The sequence below is a fragment of the Pan paniscus genome, chromosome 8 (assembly GCF_029289425.2).
Source record: "Pan paniscus chromosome 8, NHGRI_mPanPan1-v2.0_pri, whole genome shotgun sequence".
Classification (NCBI taxonomy): Eukaryota; Metazoa; Chordata; class Mammalia; order Primates; family Hominidae; genus Pan; species Pan paniscus.
The window spans coordinates 114,476,115-114,495,934 of record NC_073257.2 but is presented as its reverse complement, the minus strand read 5'-3'; the positions used below and the strand labels follow the sequence as shown (position 1 = coordinate 114,495,934).

Here is a 19,820-nt window from a genome sequence, read left to right as displayed (position 1 = left end):
GCCACCCAGGATGACAGCCAGACAGCCACTGAGGGGCAGGCCCAACCTCCTCACACGTTGCGGGGCTAGGTGCTGGGGCCTGCAGCCAGGGTGGCACCCCGACAGGCAGGGCACCTCCCCAGGGGAAGGTGTAGGGTCCGCAGGCCAAAGACAGAGGATGGCCCTGTGGCGGCAGCGGGTTAGACGTGCCCCTGAGGTCATGGGCCGTGCCTGCCTGCTGGCCTTCTCCTTGTGAGGACTCATTCCTGGATCTGACTGTTCCTTCACAAAGCGGTCCCTTCCTCTGCTTTCCTAAAGCCAGCTCTAAAACTGCCTTTTCCCCTGGCTTCGCCTTTGCGCAAGACCTGTGAGGGAGACAAATGCTATGGCCAAGAGGGTCACAGTATTCAGGACTGGAAGGAAACTCTGAGGTTGTTTAATCTACCTCTTTCCTTTACAAAAGAGAGTGGGTGACGCGTCCCCGCTCACCGTGCGTCAGACTTCTGATCGAAGCCTCAGACTTCCGACCAACTCTCTTTCCCTTCCACCAGGGCCACTGCACCTCCCTTCCTTCTGAGGAAGGCAGCAGTGACAGGTGAGGGCTCAGTGGAGACATAGGGTGCCCTCAGGGCCCAAACAAGGGCAGAACTCAGGAAGCAGTGTTTCCTGAGCCATGTTTCCTGAGCCCTTACTCTGCGCCAACCCTCTGCTAAGGCCATAGGTTCACTCGCTGATTCCTCCCAGCAAGCACGAGGTAGGCTCTGTTGTCAAGCCTTCTTTCACAGAGGAGGTAACTGAGGCTTAGGGAGGTGAGGTGACGAGCCGAAGGGCTCAGAGTGAGTTAAAGCGAAAGGACCAGGGGGTGACTCTCACAATCACTCCCCTGTGCCATCTTTGACCACCGGTTCCTGCCTCTAGACACACTACTGTCCTCCTGAAAGGGGCTGAGGCCTGGCTTGTCCAGGCAGGGCCTGCTAGAGAATCCCAGCCTCTATGGTGCAGGCAAAAATGCTCATGAATAGCAATGGGAGGTGGGGTGGGGGCTTGCAGAAAAGAATCAATAGCACACAGGGCTAGAGACGTCTCAAGCTGGAGGGAAAAATAAATTGTTGAAAGTCAGCTAAAGTCACCTTGGTAACTGCCACAACACACTCACCCAGAACCAGGACATCAAACCCAACTGCAAACAGCCTTAAAGAAATGGAAAAGAACTTAATCATCTGAAGAATTAATGTGACAAGTGCCCACATTTACACCTCCCACCAATCTTCAATCATTTGAAACTGTACTTTAATCTTTTAAGAGAAAAAAAAAATTGCAAAATGCAAGATTTGCAGTCCTGGAGCTTGGGTATTTCCGGCATGCTGCTTCGATGGAAACGCGGCTGCTATACACACACACACACGCGCGCGTGCACACACACACACACACACAAGAACCCAGTTTTCTGCTGATTTGTTTCTTCTGGACATCGATGCAGAAGCATGAATTATTTGTGTGGGCTAGGTGAGGTATTAAATCTGCAGCCGACACAGGTTTGCAATGTTTTGCATGGTTGTCAGCTTAATCTTAGTCATAAAAAATAAGTAGTGTGCTCGGCAGCATGGCCTAATTTTTCAGCTGGGCTGTTCTCTCCCTGAGTTCCCAGTGGAGGGGAAGGCATGGCTTTGGGGGCTGGAAGGGAGAGGGGCTCTCAGGGAGGCACAGCTCATACCCGCTGGGGACTGCCAGGGGCATGGGGCCAAGGCTGTGCTCCAGGAGGCAGAGTGGCTAACAGCTTAAGTTCTGGGTTCCAGTTTTATGTGACATTGGGCTTAACTTCTCTCTGAGCTTTGGTATCCTCTTAACAAGAATAAATAACAATAGGTCATTATGACTAAATGGGATGACTCAGATAAGGCCAATAGTGCCTGGGATGTAGTAGGTGCTCATAATATATCTGACAAGTGCATTAATGTGTTGACGTTAGCTGGCTGCCTCTAAAAGTCTATCTGCTCCTCCTGTAAAAATGTCAATGGCTTAACCAAAACTTGTTTGCCTTTACAACTGCCTCTGGCCAGGCCAGTTCCCTGCTGAACAAAGGTTCTTGCCTGGAGCTTGGGAGAGGGTACTTCTGAGATGGGGCTTGAAAGAGCTCCTGACTCCTTGAGTGGACCCTGCAGGCTTTGGTCAACCACTGGTGCTCTGGAAAGGCCCAACTACAGTCCAACAGAAACACTGAGGCCTTTGCTCTACTGAGGGAGGTGACGCCAGGGCTCTCTTCCTTCTACAGAGCACAAGCTGCCTTCCTGCAATTCTCAAACCACTGTTCTTCAAGTTGCCCAGAGCGAGCTGAATCCATCTTCCCATAACAGACTTTCCAATCCCTGAGGCTGCTCTCACATCCCACCAAGTTTCTTTTTCTACTATCTGTGGCTCTAACTTTTAACTAGATTCTTGACAAGGTTCTGAAATCCTCCATCCATTCAAGTCACCTCCCCTGGGCTCATTCTAACCTGTCAAAGTTTGATGTCCCATCCAGAAGTGAAGTGTCGTGTGTGGCAATAAACATAGTATGTGACCTCACGAGTGCAGATCACAGAGGGACTATGATCTCTCTTGTCCAGGACATTTTATTTCTATTAAAACTGTCATCGAATTATCTACTCTTTGTAACCTCCTCATACTACCAACTCACACTGCACTCCCTCTGTCAACGAAATCTCCCTCGGGCTTTCTCCCACGGGATGCCCTGGGACCCGTTCTCCCCCATATGTCTGGCTGATTACATGGAGCTAGGAGCAGAAGAACTCTGCGCTATCTGGCTAGTGTTCCGGCAGTTCGGGTATTTCTGAAACCTGACTCTGGCATCCATCATATTGGCATTCCTTCCTGACTTCAGATCACTGACAAAACTGATAAATTCGTCATCGATGTTCTCATCCCAGGCTTTGATTAAAAAGTAAACAGGAAAGGGCTAGGCAGACAGGCTGACGGACTGACATCATTACTCTTTGGGTATGCTCATCCAACCAGTTATAAATCAACCCAACCTTCCCATCGCCACGGCCCTCACCCTTCTGGATGTTCTCTGGACATTTCTGTTTTGCCTATAATGCTGTCAGAATGTTCTCAAAACATCTTGCTAAACCCCGCCTATATAAGGTCTACAGCACTTCCTTTGTCTACTTGGGCAGGTAAGCATTTCTTTTTTCTTTTTCTTTTTTTTTTTTTTTTTGAGACAGAGTCTCGCTGCGACGCCCAGGCTGGAGTGCAATGGTGTGATCTCGGCTCACTGCAACCTCCGCCTCCCAGGTTCAAGCAATTCTCCTGCCTCAGCCTACCGAGCAGCTAGGATTATAGGCGCCCACCACCACACCTGGCTAATTTTTGTATTTTTAGTAGAAAGAGCAAGCCTGGCTCTTTCTGACTCTCAGGACTCGCTCTTTCCCTTGGAGTGTTCACAGCCTACTTGCTGAATAATCTAGTCCAGAATTTTCACTGAGAGTGACACCAAGCTCACTAGTCTAGAGAGTGCAAGATGCTTTTTGCATCCTGAAACTTCCGAGTACTTCCAGTCTGCCAACACCTCTCTCCCATTCCCTCAAAGATTGCTGACACCAGCTTCACGACTCTCGCCTGCCAATTCTGGTGTTCTGGAGGCACAATACATGTGAGCCAGGAGAGCTGAAATAATAGATTCAACCCTCTTGTCAATGCCTGTGGGACCCTTCCTGGTCTGATAACCATTTGCTTTAATATGGAACCATAACAGAACTTGAGCAAATTTTGCTTTCTCTCTGCCACTGATAAATGTTACTCTGTCCAAACAATTGGGTCTAGGTTTTCTTCTTCTTGCTCCAAAGAGAAGTACAAAAATAATGTCCTTTTTGCTGGTCATTGCACTTTTTTTGCAAGACTCAGTTCTTGAGTTTCAGCTTTTCTTGACCCTGTTCTTTAAAGTCTATGCTGACATAACATCTCTCTCCTTCCAGCATTTGTTCAAATTCTTCCAAATTGAGTTGTGTGAAGTATTCTCTACAGACCTATATTGGTCCCTGGAGGTAATAGACCTCCTTTTGGTTTTCAGGGGACTATTCACAATAATAAGAGACATCTTTTATTGAGCACAGACTGTGGTGCTGGGTCCTATGCTAAATCCTTTGTGTACTTTGCTTCCTTTCATTTCCATCACAACTCTATAAAGAGGCATTATTTTCCCCATTTTACAGATAAAGACACTGAAACTCAGAGACTTAAATAACTAGCCCAAGATCGCACAATGAGTAAAGAGCTGAGATAAAACCCCGAAAGTAACTATAATATTTCTACATTTCTCCTTAAGAAACTCCCATCTCTTTTGAGTGGTCTTTTCTTCCGGGGTTTCAAGACTATGAAGACATATCTATCTTTTCCTTGAATTCTTAAAAGAACTGCCTTCCTGGAAGACAGGGCAGGACTTCCCAAAAGGTATTCGATGGAATTTTAAGAGAAGCCTCTAGAAAAACAGGTGTGGCAAAGGTGGATGGAATATGTCCCATCTCAGATTAGAGATTCACAAAATGTTGGCATTTTGGACTCTGAGGAGGACAGAGGGAAAATGTACCGGTTTCATTTTGTGTAAGCCAGCATTTTCCAACTGTAGCCAGAGAACCCTCTTTTAGCTGAACACCCAAGAAAATCCCCTAAAACGCTGTGGGGACCTCCTCTAGGGACTACTGGCCCAGGGTTTTCCCTCCTGAACTCTGCCTGCCCAAGCTGCTTTCTCACAGGACTCACACTCCCTGCTGGTCAGAATTGGGTCCACAGCCAAGTTCCCCCCCATTATCTTCTGTGCCCCTGAGACAGACACTTTTCAGGGGGCTGTCAGATGATTCTCCACGGCTCACCCTCAACTCTCAGCCTGAGGCTGGGGAAGCTGAAGTTCCCCTGGGCTTGCCTTGGCACTAACTGTGTGCTTTTTACCTGGCACACATCATCCTTTCTTTTCACTGGGCAGGGTAAACTGTAACAGCTCATACAATATCTTTTTCTTTTTTCTTTTTTAGCATTTAGTCAAACGGTTTCATGAGGGTCATTACAATAGTCACTGTTTTCCCATGCTCCCCTCCTCGGAGACAACTGTCACCTCTGTAGATGATTCTTTTGCATTTTCCTTAAATTTTTTTTTGTTTTTTTAGACAGAGTCTCGCTCTGTTGCCCAGGCTGGAGTGCAATGGTGCTATCTTGGTTCACTACAACCCCCAACTCCTGGGTTCAAGCGATTCTCCCACCTCAGCCTCCCGAAGAGCTGGGATTATAGGCACCCACCATCACGCCTGGCTAATTTTTATATTTTTGTAGAGAGGGGTTTTATCATGTTGGCCAGGCTGGTCTTGAACTCCTGACCTCAGGTGATCCACCCACCTCGGCCTCCCATCCTTGATATTTTAAATAAACTTTCCCCGGTGTTTCCTTTTCTTTTCTTTCTTTTCTTTTTTTTGTTTGAGATGGAATCTTGCTCTGTCGCCCAGGCTGGAGTGCAGTGGCGAGATCTCGGCTCACTGCAACCTCCACCTCCTGGGTTCAAGCGATTCTCCTGCCTCGGCCTCCCGAGTAGCTGGGACTACAGGCATGCAACCGTTTCCAGCTAATTTTTGTATTTTAGTAGAGACGGGGTTTCACCATGTTGGCCAGGCCAGTCTCCAACTCCTGACCTCAAGTTATCTGCACGCCTTGGCCTCTCAAAGTGCTGGGATTACAGGTGTGAGTCACCACACCTGGCCTGGCATTTCCTTTTCAGGCTTTACCTGCTGACTCCCCACTAGGGAAGATGAGCTTTTAGCTCTCTTCCATGCACCTTCCCACCTTTTCAGGATAACTGCACCATCAGTTTGTGTGGACTGGTGTGTTTAAATTATTATGACTATATCAATGCTGTTTACAGTTGAGCCATGTATTATATTAATATACTTTTCCTTTCTGTCATAATTTTCTATTTTCCTTGGATTTAATACCTGTCTTAGTTTTCTATGTGCTTATCACCAATTAAATCAGAATTACTATTATTGGCTGGGCGTGGCGGCTCATGCTCGTAATCCCAGCACTTTGGGAGGCCGGGTGGGAAAATCGATTGAGCTCAGGAGTTCAAGGCCAGCCTGGGCAACGCAGTAAAACGCCACCTCTACCAAAAGTACAAAAAATTAGCCAGGCATGGTGGCATGTGCCTGTGGTACCAGATACTCAGGAGGCTGAGGAGGGAAGATCACTTGAGCTCAGGAGGCAGAGGTTGAGATCACACCACTGCACTCCAGCCAAGGCGACAGAGTCAGACGCCGTCTCAAAGAAAAAAAAAAATTACTCTTACCAATGGTCCACACATCCTCCTCCCAGGACATTCAAATACATCAGGTATTTATCAATTTTATTTTCTTGGAGACATTTCTCCAGAGGATCCTTCCAACCCGCTCCCACCTGGGTTGGCTGCCTTTCATTCCTGCTATACCGTTGTCATCTGGGATCACTCTCCCATTCACCCCGGATTCTCCTTGTCTCTTTCTCATGTTGAATCCATTTCCTACCCGCATATGTCTTCCTCACTTAGATTTGGATGGAGTGTATCCTCTAGCTGATTTCACTTTATTTTTTTAGTATGCCTCTCTCAGCTAAATGGTCTCTCCTGAACTGCCACCTTCAGGGGTTTCCAGGCAAACTAAAATACCAGCTTTCCTCTGTGCACTGGCATGCAGGCATCAAAGACCCTGTTTCCAGTTATGTTTTCTGGTGAACTGGCATGTATCCCTCCACCTTTATCCTCTTTTACAGGCAATACTCAGTGAAGAGGCTCAGATCTAGAGTCACACCACCCAGGTTCAAATCCTGGCTGACACTTAATCCCTGCAGTCTGATGCTAGATAAGTTCTACAACCTGGCTAAGTCTCAGTGTTCTAAGTCACAAGACAGGAACAAGGGCATCCCACGACGCAAGGCCTGGCACAAGGTGATGCACAATAAAAACTGCCCACTCAGCCGCGAGGACCAGCCCAAGATTCCTTCTATATTGAGAGCACCACACCAAGGGGTGGTTTATGGGATGGCTTAGAGGTGCAATTGATCTAAACTGATCTATTTCGTCTTTACCACCTGTCTATATAACACATTCTATACTTGTATTTCTCACTGCATAAGGTGTCTTTTTATAGATCCTAATACACCCTCTCCTTCCAGTGTCAAGGTAGATTCCTGATTTCTAGCAGTGTACAGTTCATAGTACATGCCTTGATCACCCTACCTACACATAACAGACCAACAGAGTCTCAACCATGCTTCCCCTCCACCCTGGTCTCTCTGAACGGAAAAGTCTTAATTTTTCACATTCGCCTAAAGGGCATTGGTCCCATTCAGTCAGTGGCAGCATGGGTGGAAAGGAGAGGAGCTGAACCATTGAGACTCCTTTTAGCCACAATCCCAGTCCTGTGAGTCATGACGTCTGCAGTGGACACACGACTTGGGGCCTTCTCCTTGGGGATGCCCAGGAACAGGAACCAGGGCATCAAGCTTGGCAACTATTCACAAGTGAAGTGGATTTGGCCTGCTGAGCCCAGCCCAACCTCTGGCTTCTGCCCCTTGCCTGGGAGATTCTTCCTTTTGCTTTCTGATTGCTGACGAAAGCTCTGAACTTTCCAGAGAAAGAACCACCTGCAGGTCTCCCTTTAAGGCAGAACTGGAAAAGGGTGTGGCTGTGGGATCGAGGGAGAGGGGACCAGCTCACCTCTGAAGTTCTTATTAAGCACAAGGCTTTATAACCTGGTTATTCTGACAAATTTTCTTATAAGGACAATATAGGAGTAAAAGGCCACAAAAGGTGAATAGTAAACACCAATAACCAAATGACAAAATGCAGTATTTTCTTTTTTTGCTTTGAGACAGGGTCTCAGGCTGGAGTGCAGTGGTGTGATCACGGTTCACTGCAGCCTCAACCTCCCAGGCCCAGGCAATCCTCCCACCTCAGCCTCCTGAATAGCTGGGACTACAGGCATGTGCTACCACACCTGGCTAATGTTTTGTATTTTTTGTAGAGATGGGGTTTTGCCATGTTGCCCAGGCTAGTCTCGAACTCCTGGACTCAAGAGCTCTTTCTGCCTCAGCCTCCCAGAGTGCTGGGATTACAGGTATGAGCCACCACACCCAGTTTAAAAATGCAATATTTGGCAGGGCACAGTGGCTCATGCCTGTAATCCCAGCACTTTGGGAGGCTGAGGCGGGCAGATCATAAGGTCAGGAGTTCGAGACCAGCCTGACCAACATGGTGAAAACCCATCTGTACTAAAAATACAAAAATTAGCTGGACGTGGTGGTGTGTGCTTATAATCCCAGCTACTCAGGAGAATCGCTTGAACACAGGAGGCAGGGGTTGCAGTAAGCCGAGATTGTGCCACTGCATCCCAGTCTAGGTGACAGAGTGAGACTTCACCTCGTGTTAAAAAAAAAAAAAAAAAAAAAGGCAATATTTTCATCGGGAATATCCCAAAGGTAAAATGTGATCATGAAATCATGAAATGGTGGGACAGAGTATGGCTAAAGAAGTCAGGGTGAGTAAAATCTGCATCAAGGTTAGGGGATTTCCTAGTCAACTATTAACTCCTCCAGGCACCAGGGGCCGCCATCCCCAGCCCTACACTCTGACTTGGGTGGGAGATTAGGACCCCTACTCTCCTGAATGAGCTTACTCTAGCCAGAACCCCAGCTTTCCTTTTTCTGAGACACTGAGTCATTTCCTTTCTCTAGCTCTTACCTTTGAGCCTTCCTTTTCCCTTCCCTGGAGAAGTGACTCACTGCTGAAGTGTTGGGTGACACCAAGGATCAAGGATGGGCGATAAAAATACTCCTGATTGTGCAACTCGAGGGAGGGGGATGCAGCGTTTGGACTGAGAATTCAAGCACCAGCAAGGAATTCTGAAGTTGAGGTGTTAACAATGGCCGTGGCTTCATCTCTTTGGGGAAGCGGAGCAAAGAACGGAATTAAAACAGAAATTTACCCATGCCAGACTTGCTGTGGAGCCCCTTGCTCTGCCCTTTCAAATGTGTATTTCTGAGAAAGGCCTGTAAAGGCACTTGGCATGACAACATGGATCACAGTGAGGGAGGCAAAAAGGAGCCTGCTGTCCAGGACGCAGGGAGCAGAGAGGCCTGGGCTGTTCCTCTCATCAGCCCTGCAGAGTCTGGCTGGGGCCCTAAGAGAAGGGCTGTTTCTTTCTGGGCTTTCTTTCCAGTGCAAGTAACTGTACTTCCCCAGCGTGGGAGTGTGAGGGAAGCCAACGTGACAGAGAGGGCTCCAGGCTGGCCACTGCGCTGACAAGAGAGACCCCTTGAAGCAGGGTTACCCAACCCTTCATGCGAGCGGCACCAGCCACAGCCCAGCTGTTTCCCCAGATGGAAACTCACCTTCCTTCACCCCAATTCACTGGTAGGTTGGATGCAAACAAGATATTTTCTTCCTCTAATTAATCTTCATGGTCCTCACAGGCTGAGCAAAACGAAACACAATTTTCTCTAAAGGATGACTCCCTGGCCAGGTTACAAGGTATTCAAGATGGGAATTAGAGGCAGCAAAGTCACCCCAATCAAAGGCCAAACAGACAAGTGCAGAGACACTCCTAAGAGTAGAGAGAAATCTATGTATATGTGTGTGTGTGTATGTTGGGGAGGTGTTGCAAATGAGAATGTTACAGCAGAGGAATTCATGGTACACAATCTTAATTCTCCAGGAAATTAAGGCAAAAAAAAATTTTTAAAGGTCTTAAAAGCTGCTGGTGTGATTCTAGAAGACTGAGAAACTCAGCAGTGATGGTGAGTTCGCTTTTTAGAGGTGCCTCAACTACAAAGTGCTTCTCCCATAGTCAGGAACTTTTCCCCTCTAACATAAGTGTGCACACCTGCATGTGCCCTGTCCCTCTCTGGGAGGGCACACAACTCAGAGAGCTTCCTAAGAGTTCCCAGCCTCAGGTGGTAAGTCACTGGCTGAGGGAGGAGGTGGCCCTAGAATACTGGTGCAGGTTCCCAGCATCTGAGCAACAGTTTAGAGAAATACAGGCCAGGTGTGGTGGCTCATGCCTGTAGTCCCAGCATTTTGGGAGGCCAAGGTAGGAGGATCACTTGAGGCCAGGAGCTCGAGGCTGCAGTGAGCTATGATCTTGCCACCACATTCCAGCCTGGGTGACAGAAGGAGACCCTGTGTCTAAAAAAAAGAAATAAATAAAAGAAAACCTCTACACACAATTCACCTGACCACACATATCTTCTGTGCACTGTAGAGAGACCAGACTCCATAGACCATGTCTGACCAGGTGACCTCAGACAGAGAGGATGCCCAGGAACTTTTCCCTCCTCAAATCTCTACAGATATTGGCAGGCACAGTCTTTAAGCCAGGCTGTCCTCATGCGGCACAAAGGAACTGCTTCCCATCCTTCCCAAACTCACCCGAGCAGGCAGTGGGAAGGGAGGCGCCAGCAAGCTGAAGGAGGCTTTTCTCAACTGATCATCTTGGGAAAAGCCAGATACAGATTTCATGGCTGGAACGCAAGGGTTGTGAAATGCTGAAGAAGCCCCAAAGAGGGCCAAGGACTCTCCTTCCGGGAAGGCAGTGGGAGGAGGGCTGGCAACGAAGAGTAGGAGAGGAGCGGGTTACCCAGGGGGCCTGCCTTTCTGGAAAGGAAGAAATAGACCCTCAAAATGGAAAGAAATCCCCTAGCCCTGAGGTGGTAGAGGGACCAGAGAGAGGGCTGTTTTAGTTTCTGCACATGAAGAAAGTAAGGCCTTGTGTCACAAAATAATTTTGGTATAAATGAGCCAATTATGACATAGCTTGTTATTTCTGGGATTTGGAATCATCAAGGCTCATGGCATCTCATAGGAGTTATTTAACTCCCCTAGAGTTTAGTTAAATAAGCCCAATAAGCTTCTAATATGAGGCTTTGGCCTTGTCCTCGGTGCCATGTGAGAGGTCCTGATTCATGCTGCAACTAGTTAGATGAATTCTACCAGTAAGGGTCATTATTTTCTCAGAGACACAGTCTGATGTGTCCCCCATGGGGTCCCTGAGAATGGGGTAAGGAAGATTACATCCATTTTAATGGCTGATAGATGGCTGTAACTAAGCTCTACCCCTTTCCAACCTTGGAAAAGATACTTATTAGCCTCTCTGTACCTCATCCATTAAAGGGGAATATGTAAGATTATCGACCACAGGATGGCTATGAGGATAAGATAAATGAATGGCAGCACATAGTAGCTGGCACATTACCTAGCACAGAATGAGCACTAATAAGGTTTTAGCTGCTGCTGAAGTGTGAAAAGAGCAAGTGCTTGACACCCCCAAGTAGGCCGGCACCCGGCTGCTATTGCCCAGGCTTGATCAGCTGCTCTGAGCCTCTGATTTAGCTCTGTATCTTCCTTAGACCACAGACAAACCCGCGAAGACCCATGCATAAGAGCTCCCTGGCCCAGAAGTCCTGACTAAGGGGAAATCAGACCCGCAGACAAAATATGGCCCACGCTGGCTGCCCCCCCACAGGGAGAGGAGCAAACACTGGTGCCAGCACATTTTGGGTCAGCTTTCTCAGTTGCAATCCATGTGGTGTATGTGAAATGGGGTCAGGTCCCAGAGTGGGCAGCACAGATATTACCGTCACGCTCACTGATCTGAACTGAGTCCATCATCATCGATCCTGAGATAACAGGAAACTTGAGTCTGACAGGCTTGAGGGGTGTGTTGGGGAATGTTCTTGGCAAAGGGAGGAGGAGAAACCATTTCTCAACCAATTGCTAACAAATTGGTAACCAATACTGACAGCCTCAGAGGAAACATTCTATTCCCCTCAGACTGCAGGTCCTGGTGCTTTAGAGACCTTACTGGGCACTAAACCTTCAGGAAAGGGAGACAACCCCGGCACCTCGAATCTATTCTCACCCATCTCTCTGTATCTCAGCCAACTCAAGCCAAAGGGTAGAAGCTGCAGCCTCTCTGCCTTATGTTTACAGAGAACCCTTGGGCCAGAACCAATACCCGACTGCCCAGTTAGGGTGTAGGCTGAGAGTCTCGGCTTATGTGTATATCTAGGAGCACAGAGCCTTGTGCCCCATTGCAATGTCCGGGGGTGCAGTAGCTGGAAGTGCCCCCAAGCCAGGGAGTGAGATCTCAGGCCTGTTCCAGATACACAAGCGGGGCAAGAAGGTTGTATCTCTGCAGGAGCTTGTGCCCTTCTGCCTAGAAACCCCAGGCTTCCAGAGGGAGAGAGCCATCTGGACTGAGACTGTGTCCATGTTATAGGCCTTCCAGTACCTCTGGCCTGCCAACAGTGCCAAGGAGGCCCAAAGCGAGAAGCCAAGCTCAGGGAATGGGAAGGAGTGTAGACCCGGGACAGGGTCCAGACTCACAGGTAGAGAGCTTCCATATGTCGTATGACCTGGTGTGGCCATCTGCTGCTGCCAGGGGATGATCAGGATGCCTCGAGCCAGCTACTTCAGGGCAGCCGGCTGGAGAAACCTACAGGCCGGAGTTAAAAGCTGTTCTGAGGTGGCGGTGGAGACTTCTCCAGGCTTTTGCCAAAGAGCTCAACTCTCAGTACAGCCCTGTTCCCAGAGTAACTCTAGTTCCAGTCAGGTCCCAGCAGGCAGCCTCAACTTTAACCAGCCAGGCCTCCCCTGTGCTATCCTCTTGAGTTCCTTCCCCTGCTTATTAAAATTCTAAGGCGCCCTCAAGGTCGATGCTATGTTCTTCCTCCTCCAAGATGCCCTCCCTAACTACCCCAGATCCTGTGGACCTGTCTTTTCTGTAGTGCACTGAAGCGTTACTACTTCTGGGAAACATGATCAGCAACTAGAGCTAGAATCCAGAGAAGCAGCCATTTCCAACAAATCACATCGACAGCCAGATGTACACCATTAAAAGGTAACTGTTTCACTCATGTTCTCCCAAAGGAAGAGCCTGTGCACCCTAGATGGCCCCCTAGGTCCGAGCTTGTCAGACAGCAAATGTGTAATAAAGACTTCATAGAAGAAGGCTAGATCACCCTGGTCTTGCAGGATGATCAACCTCCCTTTCAGCCCAAGGCACAGCAATTTCCTCCCTGGCAGGCAAGGTTCCTGCTTTGGGCTGCCAGCCCCCAGGTATCTCCTGCCAGCAGCTATTCCCTAGAGCTGCCCTGGGGCTAAGGGCAGAGGGGGGTGCCCAGCTTCAGCCCTGCCTGTCACTCATCCCCTCTATCAGAGGAAGAGAGGTTGGCAGGAAGCGGATCTGACCTCTAGGGTGGCCACAGTCTCTCCGGAGGGCTACAGGGGCCCCTGGACAGGCAGCAGAGGCCTGCAAAAGACTTCCTTTCCCTTCCCTGGGCCCCAGGGAAGAGAGGCAGGAAGAAGGGCCTCAGCCACAGGCATCCAGTATGGGGCTGGCCAGAGAGGGAGGCCCCCAGGGTTGCAGCTATCAGCCGGAGACCAGGCTCCAGGAAGGAAGGAAGGGCAACTCTGGCCGAGACCGAGATAAGGAGGGAACCGTGCTCAGCACAATGGGCTCCCACAAGGCTGGGAGGCCCCAAGTCAGATTTCGCCCCAACCTGGCCTCCTGTCTGTTCACACGGCTCATGTAAATATTTACTGATGTTTATATTCACGGTCTGCTGGGTCCCCTCTGAGGCCCTCTCCTATGACCCACAGATAGATCTGTGTGCCCCAGACCATGCCTGCCCTTAAGCCTAGAGATCCTGGGCCCATCCAGCAAGGGCTATATGCATTGTTCTCTCTCATGCAATCCACAGGGACAGGCCCTTCAGAACAAAATCATCCTCTTGTTCCAGCCCAGGGACACTGGGGAACTTACGGGGCCCGGTCGTGGGCGAGGCCATTCTGCCGCTGAGGGTTGATTGGTGGAAGGACAGGTTTGCTGTTGATCTCGAGTCCTCTCCTCAGGGTCTCCCGGATCTGCTCTGTGTCTGCAACGACACCACTAAGTTGCCCAGTGGCCCAGTGGGCTCCCAGCAATTCTCACCCCGCTCTTGAAACCTGGCTCAGCAGAGGTGCTAAGAAAAACTACCACGCTGGCCAGTCCTGAGCCCACTCTACGCATCCAGATGTAAGCGCTGAGTGAGTACAGATTGCGAGGGGACAACCGCGCTCTTAAGAAGCTCTGGGTTGCAAGAGTACCATTCTTATAGAAGCCAGGGGCAGCCTCTAGAGTTCAGAAGAGCGCTCTCCACCATCCTTTTCTTTCCTGTGTCACAGGCCCGAGGTTTACCCTTAACGTGGCTCCACACAGTGACTGACTACTGGGGATTCTGCCCACTGAAATGGATGTGAGTTAAGGCTGCAAGCACCCTGCCATGAATGGGCAGGTGCCTCTCACACACCTTTCTGGGTTCTGGGTAGTCAACTAGCATCTGGTCCCGCCATCCCTTCCCCTTGCATTCAAGTCAGTGAGATGCTAAGATCATCTCTCCACCTTGGTCTATCCCAGGAAACTCTGCCTCTCCATGGAGAGGCAAGGGCCAGGAAGTGAAAGAGTTCCCTTGGTGGGATTATTTCTTTGTAAGGTGCTTTGCTGGTCTTTGGGATGAAGCTTACTAGTCTGGTCCCCTGTATTGAGATTTGGATCTAAATTTACCTCTGCAAACTGTAAACAGATACAAAAAAGCAAATTAAAATTAGTTGCTCAAAGAGTGGCCTTAGAGTGGGAAGGAGATGAATACTAACTTTTCTAACTATTTGACTTGTTACAGTGGGATGGATTACTTTTACAATTTTTTAAAATAGCCAATAATGACTGAAATTTTAGACAAGACTATGACTCCCTCTTTAAATCACCTCTTTTGTCAAAAGCAACCAAATGATTCCAATAACTGTATACCCTCTCTTTGAGCCTCCAATAGGCTTGGCATGCCATTAGAACAAACAGGAAGGAAAGAAAGGGCTTGGCCGGGTGCGGTGGCTCACATCTGTAATCCCAGCACTTCGGGAGGCTGAGGCGGGTGGATTGTTTTGAGCTCAGGAGTTTAAGACCAGCGTGGGCAACACAGCGAAGCCCTGACTCTACAAAAAAATACAAAAATTAGCTGGGCGTTGGTGGCTCACGCCTGTAGTCCCAGCTACTTGGGATGCTGAGGCTGGAGAATCACTTCAGCCTGGGAAGCGGAGGTTGCAGTGAGCCAAGATCAACCCACTGTACTCCAGCCTGGGCAACAGAGACCCCTGTTTCAAAGAAAAAAAAAAAGAAAGGGCTCAAATATTTGCACTAGGAGTTTAAGTTTTTCCTTTACAGAACGAACAAAAACCTTTTATAAGTGTTATCATATATGTAAGGATTTTATTCAGGGCTGTAGACATCTTATTCTTCAAAAAAAGAAAAGATGGAAGAATGAAGAAAGGAAGTAGACAAAGAAGCTGTCAACACATGTATATGTAAGTGGCTGCTTTTCCTTTGCAGTTAGCTGGGGACGCCCTCTACTAAAAACCACAACTGTTTCTGTAGCCAAGATCAGCACAGGGAGATTCCAACAGGACAGCCACATCCTCCTTCCCAAAGACCCCATCCGGAACACGGTAGGTCCAGAGGCCCTGCCCACAGCCCCTAACCCTGTATCTATATGACAGGAGGTGGGCAATTTGCAAGCCAGCCTCACACTCAGGCCTCACTTGTTGAAGGCCTGGGAGGGCCTGAGGCCAGAGTGATCCTTGGATCTGGCATGGCCTTCAGGCCAGAGCTGGGCCCTGTGTCAATTCCGTGGGTGGCCGACACTTTTCTCTTGCACTTGGGTGGACTATGGACTTTTCCTGTAACTGTTCTGAGGCTTCCACTCACCTCCATGACCTCAGATTGCAAAGGGCAAATCTAAAACACAATGGTGCCTGCTGGTGATGCATTTGAAATACACACAGGAAACACAACTAGGAATGGGCCAATAAAGCTCCCTTAATTCCGCCCTGCTGGAAGACTTCACTTGCTGTTTAAATCATGCCAGGAAATAAACTATTGAATGGGTTGTTTTTGTTAGAGACCCATCCTAGAGAGCCTGGAAACCAGGCCCTGGGGAAAAGGAAGGAGGAAGGCTGGGGGAATGCTGAGTGATGGCTCCCACCTTTGCCAGAGAGTCGCCGGGGCTGTGTGCCGATGCAGATGCTCCGGCTGTCCTCGTCATCCTCGGGGGGCCGGCTCAGGTCATCCCAGGCACACTTGGCACTGACACCACTCAGGTTGGAGCCATCTGTCTCGATGCCTTTGTCAACTCTCTCCTGCTTGAAAAGAACCAAAGAGCCAGAGTTCTTTCAGAGAACTGGTGACCCAAGGTGACCACCCTTTCAGCCACCGCTCTTACAGTATTTACTGAGCCCCTGTGGTGCTGAGCATGGGACAAATGCTGGAGAGCAGGATCTCTGACCTTGTTCTGCCCTGGCTACCAATGCATGATGGTCTCTGCCAGCTCCTGGACTCCTCCAGGGGAACCAGGGATTAGGGGAAGCCAGGAGGAATGCAAATCCCAAGGGAAACATCTCTTCTACCATCAGCCTTCCAGCACAATGGCCTCTACCTGTTTCAGAGCCCCAAACCTGTCCCCGCCAGGCTGGCTGGTGGGGCTGATGTGGCCATGAGAGAGCCTACTTCTCTGAGGAGAGGTGTGATCCTTCCTCTCCTCCCGATCTTCAGGCAGAACCTCCCAGTCACTGCTATAGAAAACAGGGTGGAAGCCTGCCACAGGCAACAGGCCACACCTGCAGTTTCCCCTTCTAACAGCTAGAGGGTGTGGTCACACAGGGAAGAGCCACTGGAGAGCAAAGGCTGGACTTCCCTAGATGCATTGGTTCCCTTGTTTAGCAAAGGACTCTGGATGGAGATTCCTTCCCATTTCTTAGACTGAAATGGGGGCCTAGAGTGCAGTGACTATCTGCAGACACCCTTCTCTCCCCATCGAGACCCTGCCTTTGTGCAGGCCTTGGTACTGCTGAGTACAAACACTCTCCAAATGGCTTCAAGGAAGAGTTGTACTCAAAACATCCCTGGATTTTCTGGTAAAACACAGTTCATTGATGCTGGACCTTGAATTAAAAGTCACCTGGAAGGCTCTATGTCCGTGTGGGCCAAATCAAGCTTGTGACTGAGCATCTCAACAAGAATCTGTGCTTCCCGGCTCCACAGGTACCACACTGGCCTGCTGATCAGCCCAGAAGCCCCATCTGGGAGAAGTACAGGTACTGTCCTTATTTCCTGGGACCAGTCAGCAAGTGGCTCTGCCCCAGACGCCTCCTTCCCATCAGTCATCTCCTCCTTTCAAGTGCTAATGCTGGCCTGGGCAAAGCTGTGGGTTCCGAGCAGGAAGAGGCTAAGCAGGGAAGCGCTCTGTGTACTCTAGGCAGGGAGCATGTATACCCTGGTGTGCTCAGGGGATAGTCTGAGCTTTTTCCTCTGCACTGGCTGCCCTGGGGTCCCTCACTTAGGTAAAGAGTTGCAGACAGATAATTCTTGGCTCAACTTGTCTGGGCTATTTACTTTATAAGTAAAAAGAAAAAGTTAAGACCCAGAAGGCGAGGGACTTATTTGGGCACACAGCTGGTTAGTGTAGAGCTTGAATCACAGGAATATATGCCAGCTCTAAAGAGACTGATAGCAAGCAGGCCCCAGAAAGGCACAGTGAATACAGAGGAGTTCACACTTGGTGCACAGAGCCACCAGGAAAGAAAGCTGTCCTTTCTTCCTGTGGGACCCTGGTTTGCTTTCAAAGACCACTAGGTGCTCCGGGTCCTGTGGGCTGCTCTCAGGGGAGCTTGCAGACTAGGAAGGAGAACAGCCCTTGGCATGGAAGGACAGCTGTTTACCCTAGTAGTGCAAAGGACCAGGTTCTTTCTTAGTACTTGGCACTTATGACAGGGGCCAAACAACGGCCCACAGTGCCCCATGCTGGATCCCAGTGTGGCTACAGAACAAGGGCTTAGGGAAAGATAGCCTTCCTGGTTCCTGGTTCTTGCATATGCAGAAGATATAAGGAAACCAAGTTTAAAGTAGAGAGAACAGAGGATCCTGGCAGCAGTTTGAAATGTTCAGTGTTAAAGGCACTAGGAAAACAGAGGAGCATCATCTGTGAATGAAGAGGATTTATTCCCAAGAACTCACAAGTCTACAGTGAAGAACTCAGGGGCTGCTGGCTACATGTCCATCTGCCACCTTTCTCTTGCTCTAACACATGGAACTCCCGGCAACTGCCTGTGGCCTACCAGATATTTTACAGAAGCATGGCAGGTTTAGAGATGGCAATGACCTGCATTTGGTCAGGGGAGTAGAAGGAGCCAGACGCCGGGCAGGTAACATTATTAGCTGTCTGTGGCTCCTGCTTCAGGAGAAGCCCATAAGAAAGGCAGTTATGGGCCAGGCGCACTAGCTCAAACCTGTAATCCCGGCACTTTGGGAGGCGAGGCGGGCGGATCATCTGAGGTCAAGAGTTCGAGACCAGCCTGGCCAACATGGTGAAACCCTGTCTCTACTAAAAATACAAAAAATTATCTGGGCGTGGTGGTGGGCGCCTGTAATCTCAGCTACTCGGGAGGCTGAGGCAGGAGAACTGCTTGACCCTGGGAGGCGGAGGCTGGAGTAAGCCGAGATTGCGCCACTGCACTCCAGGCTGGGTGAGAAGAGCGAAACTCCGTCTCAAAAAAAGAAAAGGCAGTTACGTTCTTGTGGCTTTCAAACTTTACCTGCATGACAAAGGAATGCTTCTAAAACAGCAAAGATGACACTGAAACAATGTCCAGGTGGGCCACAGGGAGTGGGCAGCTGCCAGCCTGTGTGTCTAAGGTGCCAATCTTTCCAGGCTAGGAGCTCTGCATCTGACTGTCCAAGATAGAAAATGTGGCAAAAATGGGGATAGGACCGTTAGACCAATCAGCACTCACTCCTGCAGCTGGGCCATGGAGTCAGTATCACCTACACTACTGTCTGGTACAGGGCGGTGGTGGCCGTGGTGGCTCCCTAAAAGAAAGTCTGGGAGGCAGGAGAATGAATACTGGGCAAGCAAGCAATATCCACTACACTTATCTTTTATTGCTGGCAATCTAATTTTTTAAGCCAATATATAATTTACATACAATAAAAATATCCTTTTAAAATGCCAAAATACATATGTCTGAGGACTAGCTTTCCTGGGCTGAAACCTCTGCTCCCTACGTGCTCTGCAGAATTCAGGGGATAAGTTCCAAGTGATGCCATATTTCTACTCACTCACACATAAAGGTCCTCTGTTTTCCCAGGATGAAAGCCAGTGTTATTTGGAAGAGGCCTAGGCACAGGGTGCTAGAAAGGTTTTCCTCACTCAAGACATACTTGCAGGTGTGGATCGATCTCAAATATGGTCTCTCCCCTCCGCATGTCAGTTATCAGCCAGGGGCCGCCAGCACTGTGGACAAGGAAAGGGGATACGATGGTAACTGAGGGTCTGGGGCTGATGGGCTGGGCCTACAGCCTGCCCTGTTTGCTGCCCCAGGCCTAGGACACAGGGGAATAGTTCGTGGTCAGGGACTGTCAGGGAGTGAGTCGTCAGGAAGCCCTGATGTGAAAAACCAGGGTCTGAAATAACAACGCAAGAGGGAGCCCCACATGGAGGGTAGTGGAGGGACCCCCACCCCCAGGCCCAGGGAGCCGCGCTCCCACCTTGCATGGGTACTCACATAGGCACTGTCCGCAGCAGCTCCAGGATGCCCTGCCCGTTCCACTGCTGGGCTGAGTGTAGCTCTTCAGTGCAGACACCAACGATCTGAGGCCCAGGATAGAAAGCCCATTGTGTGTTAATGGCCACCCCCCACCCCAAGAAGGTCAGCTACCCAGGCTCTCTGAGTCACCTCCAGTTGGGAG

General features: G+C 49.5%; 1 protein-coding gene across 6 annotated transcripts in view; it reads right to left on the bottom strand.

Moving 5' to 3' along the window:
• SUFU (SUFU negative regulator of hedgehog signaling) overlaps positions 1-19,820 on the bottom strand; it is a 125,919-nt gene that overhangs the window by 19,825 nt on the left and 86,274 nt on the right. For 4 of the 6 annotated variants that reach the window (XM_055093326.2, XM_034931388.3, XM_008950857.5 and 1 more), the window contains 4 exons: positions 19,637-19,722; positions 19,293-19,365; positions 16,063-16,216; positions 13,812-13,923 (listed from right to left, as the gene is read on the bottom strand). In XM_055093326.2, coding sequence (XP_054949301.1) covers positions 13,812-13,923; positions 16,063-16,216; positions 19,293-19,365; positions 19,637-19,722 — 425 coding nt within the window. Of the gene's footprint in view, positions 1-13,811; positions 13,924-16,062; positions 16,220-19,292; positions 19,366-19,636; positions 19,723-19,820 lie in introns of all 6 variants that reach the window. The other 2 variants (XM_055093325.2, XM_034931385.3) reach the window with 1 other exon arrangement.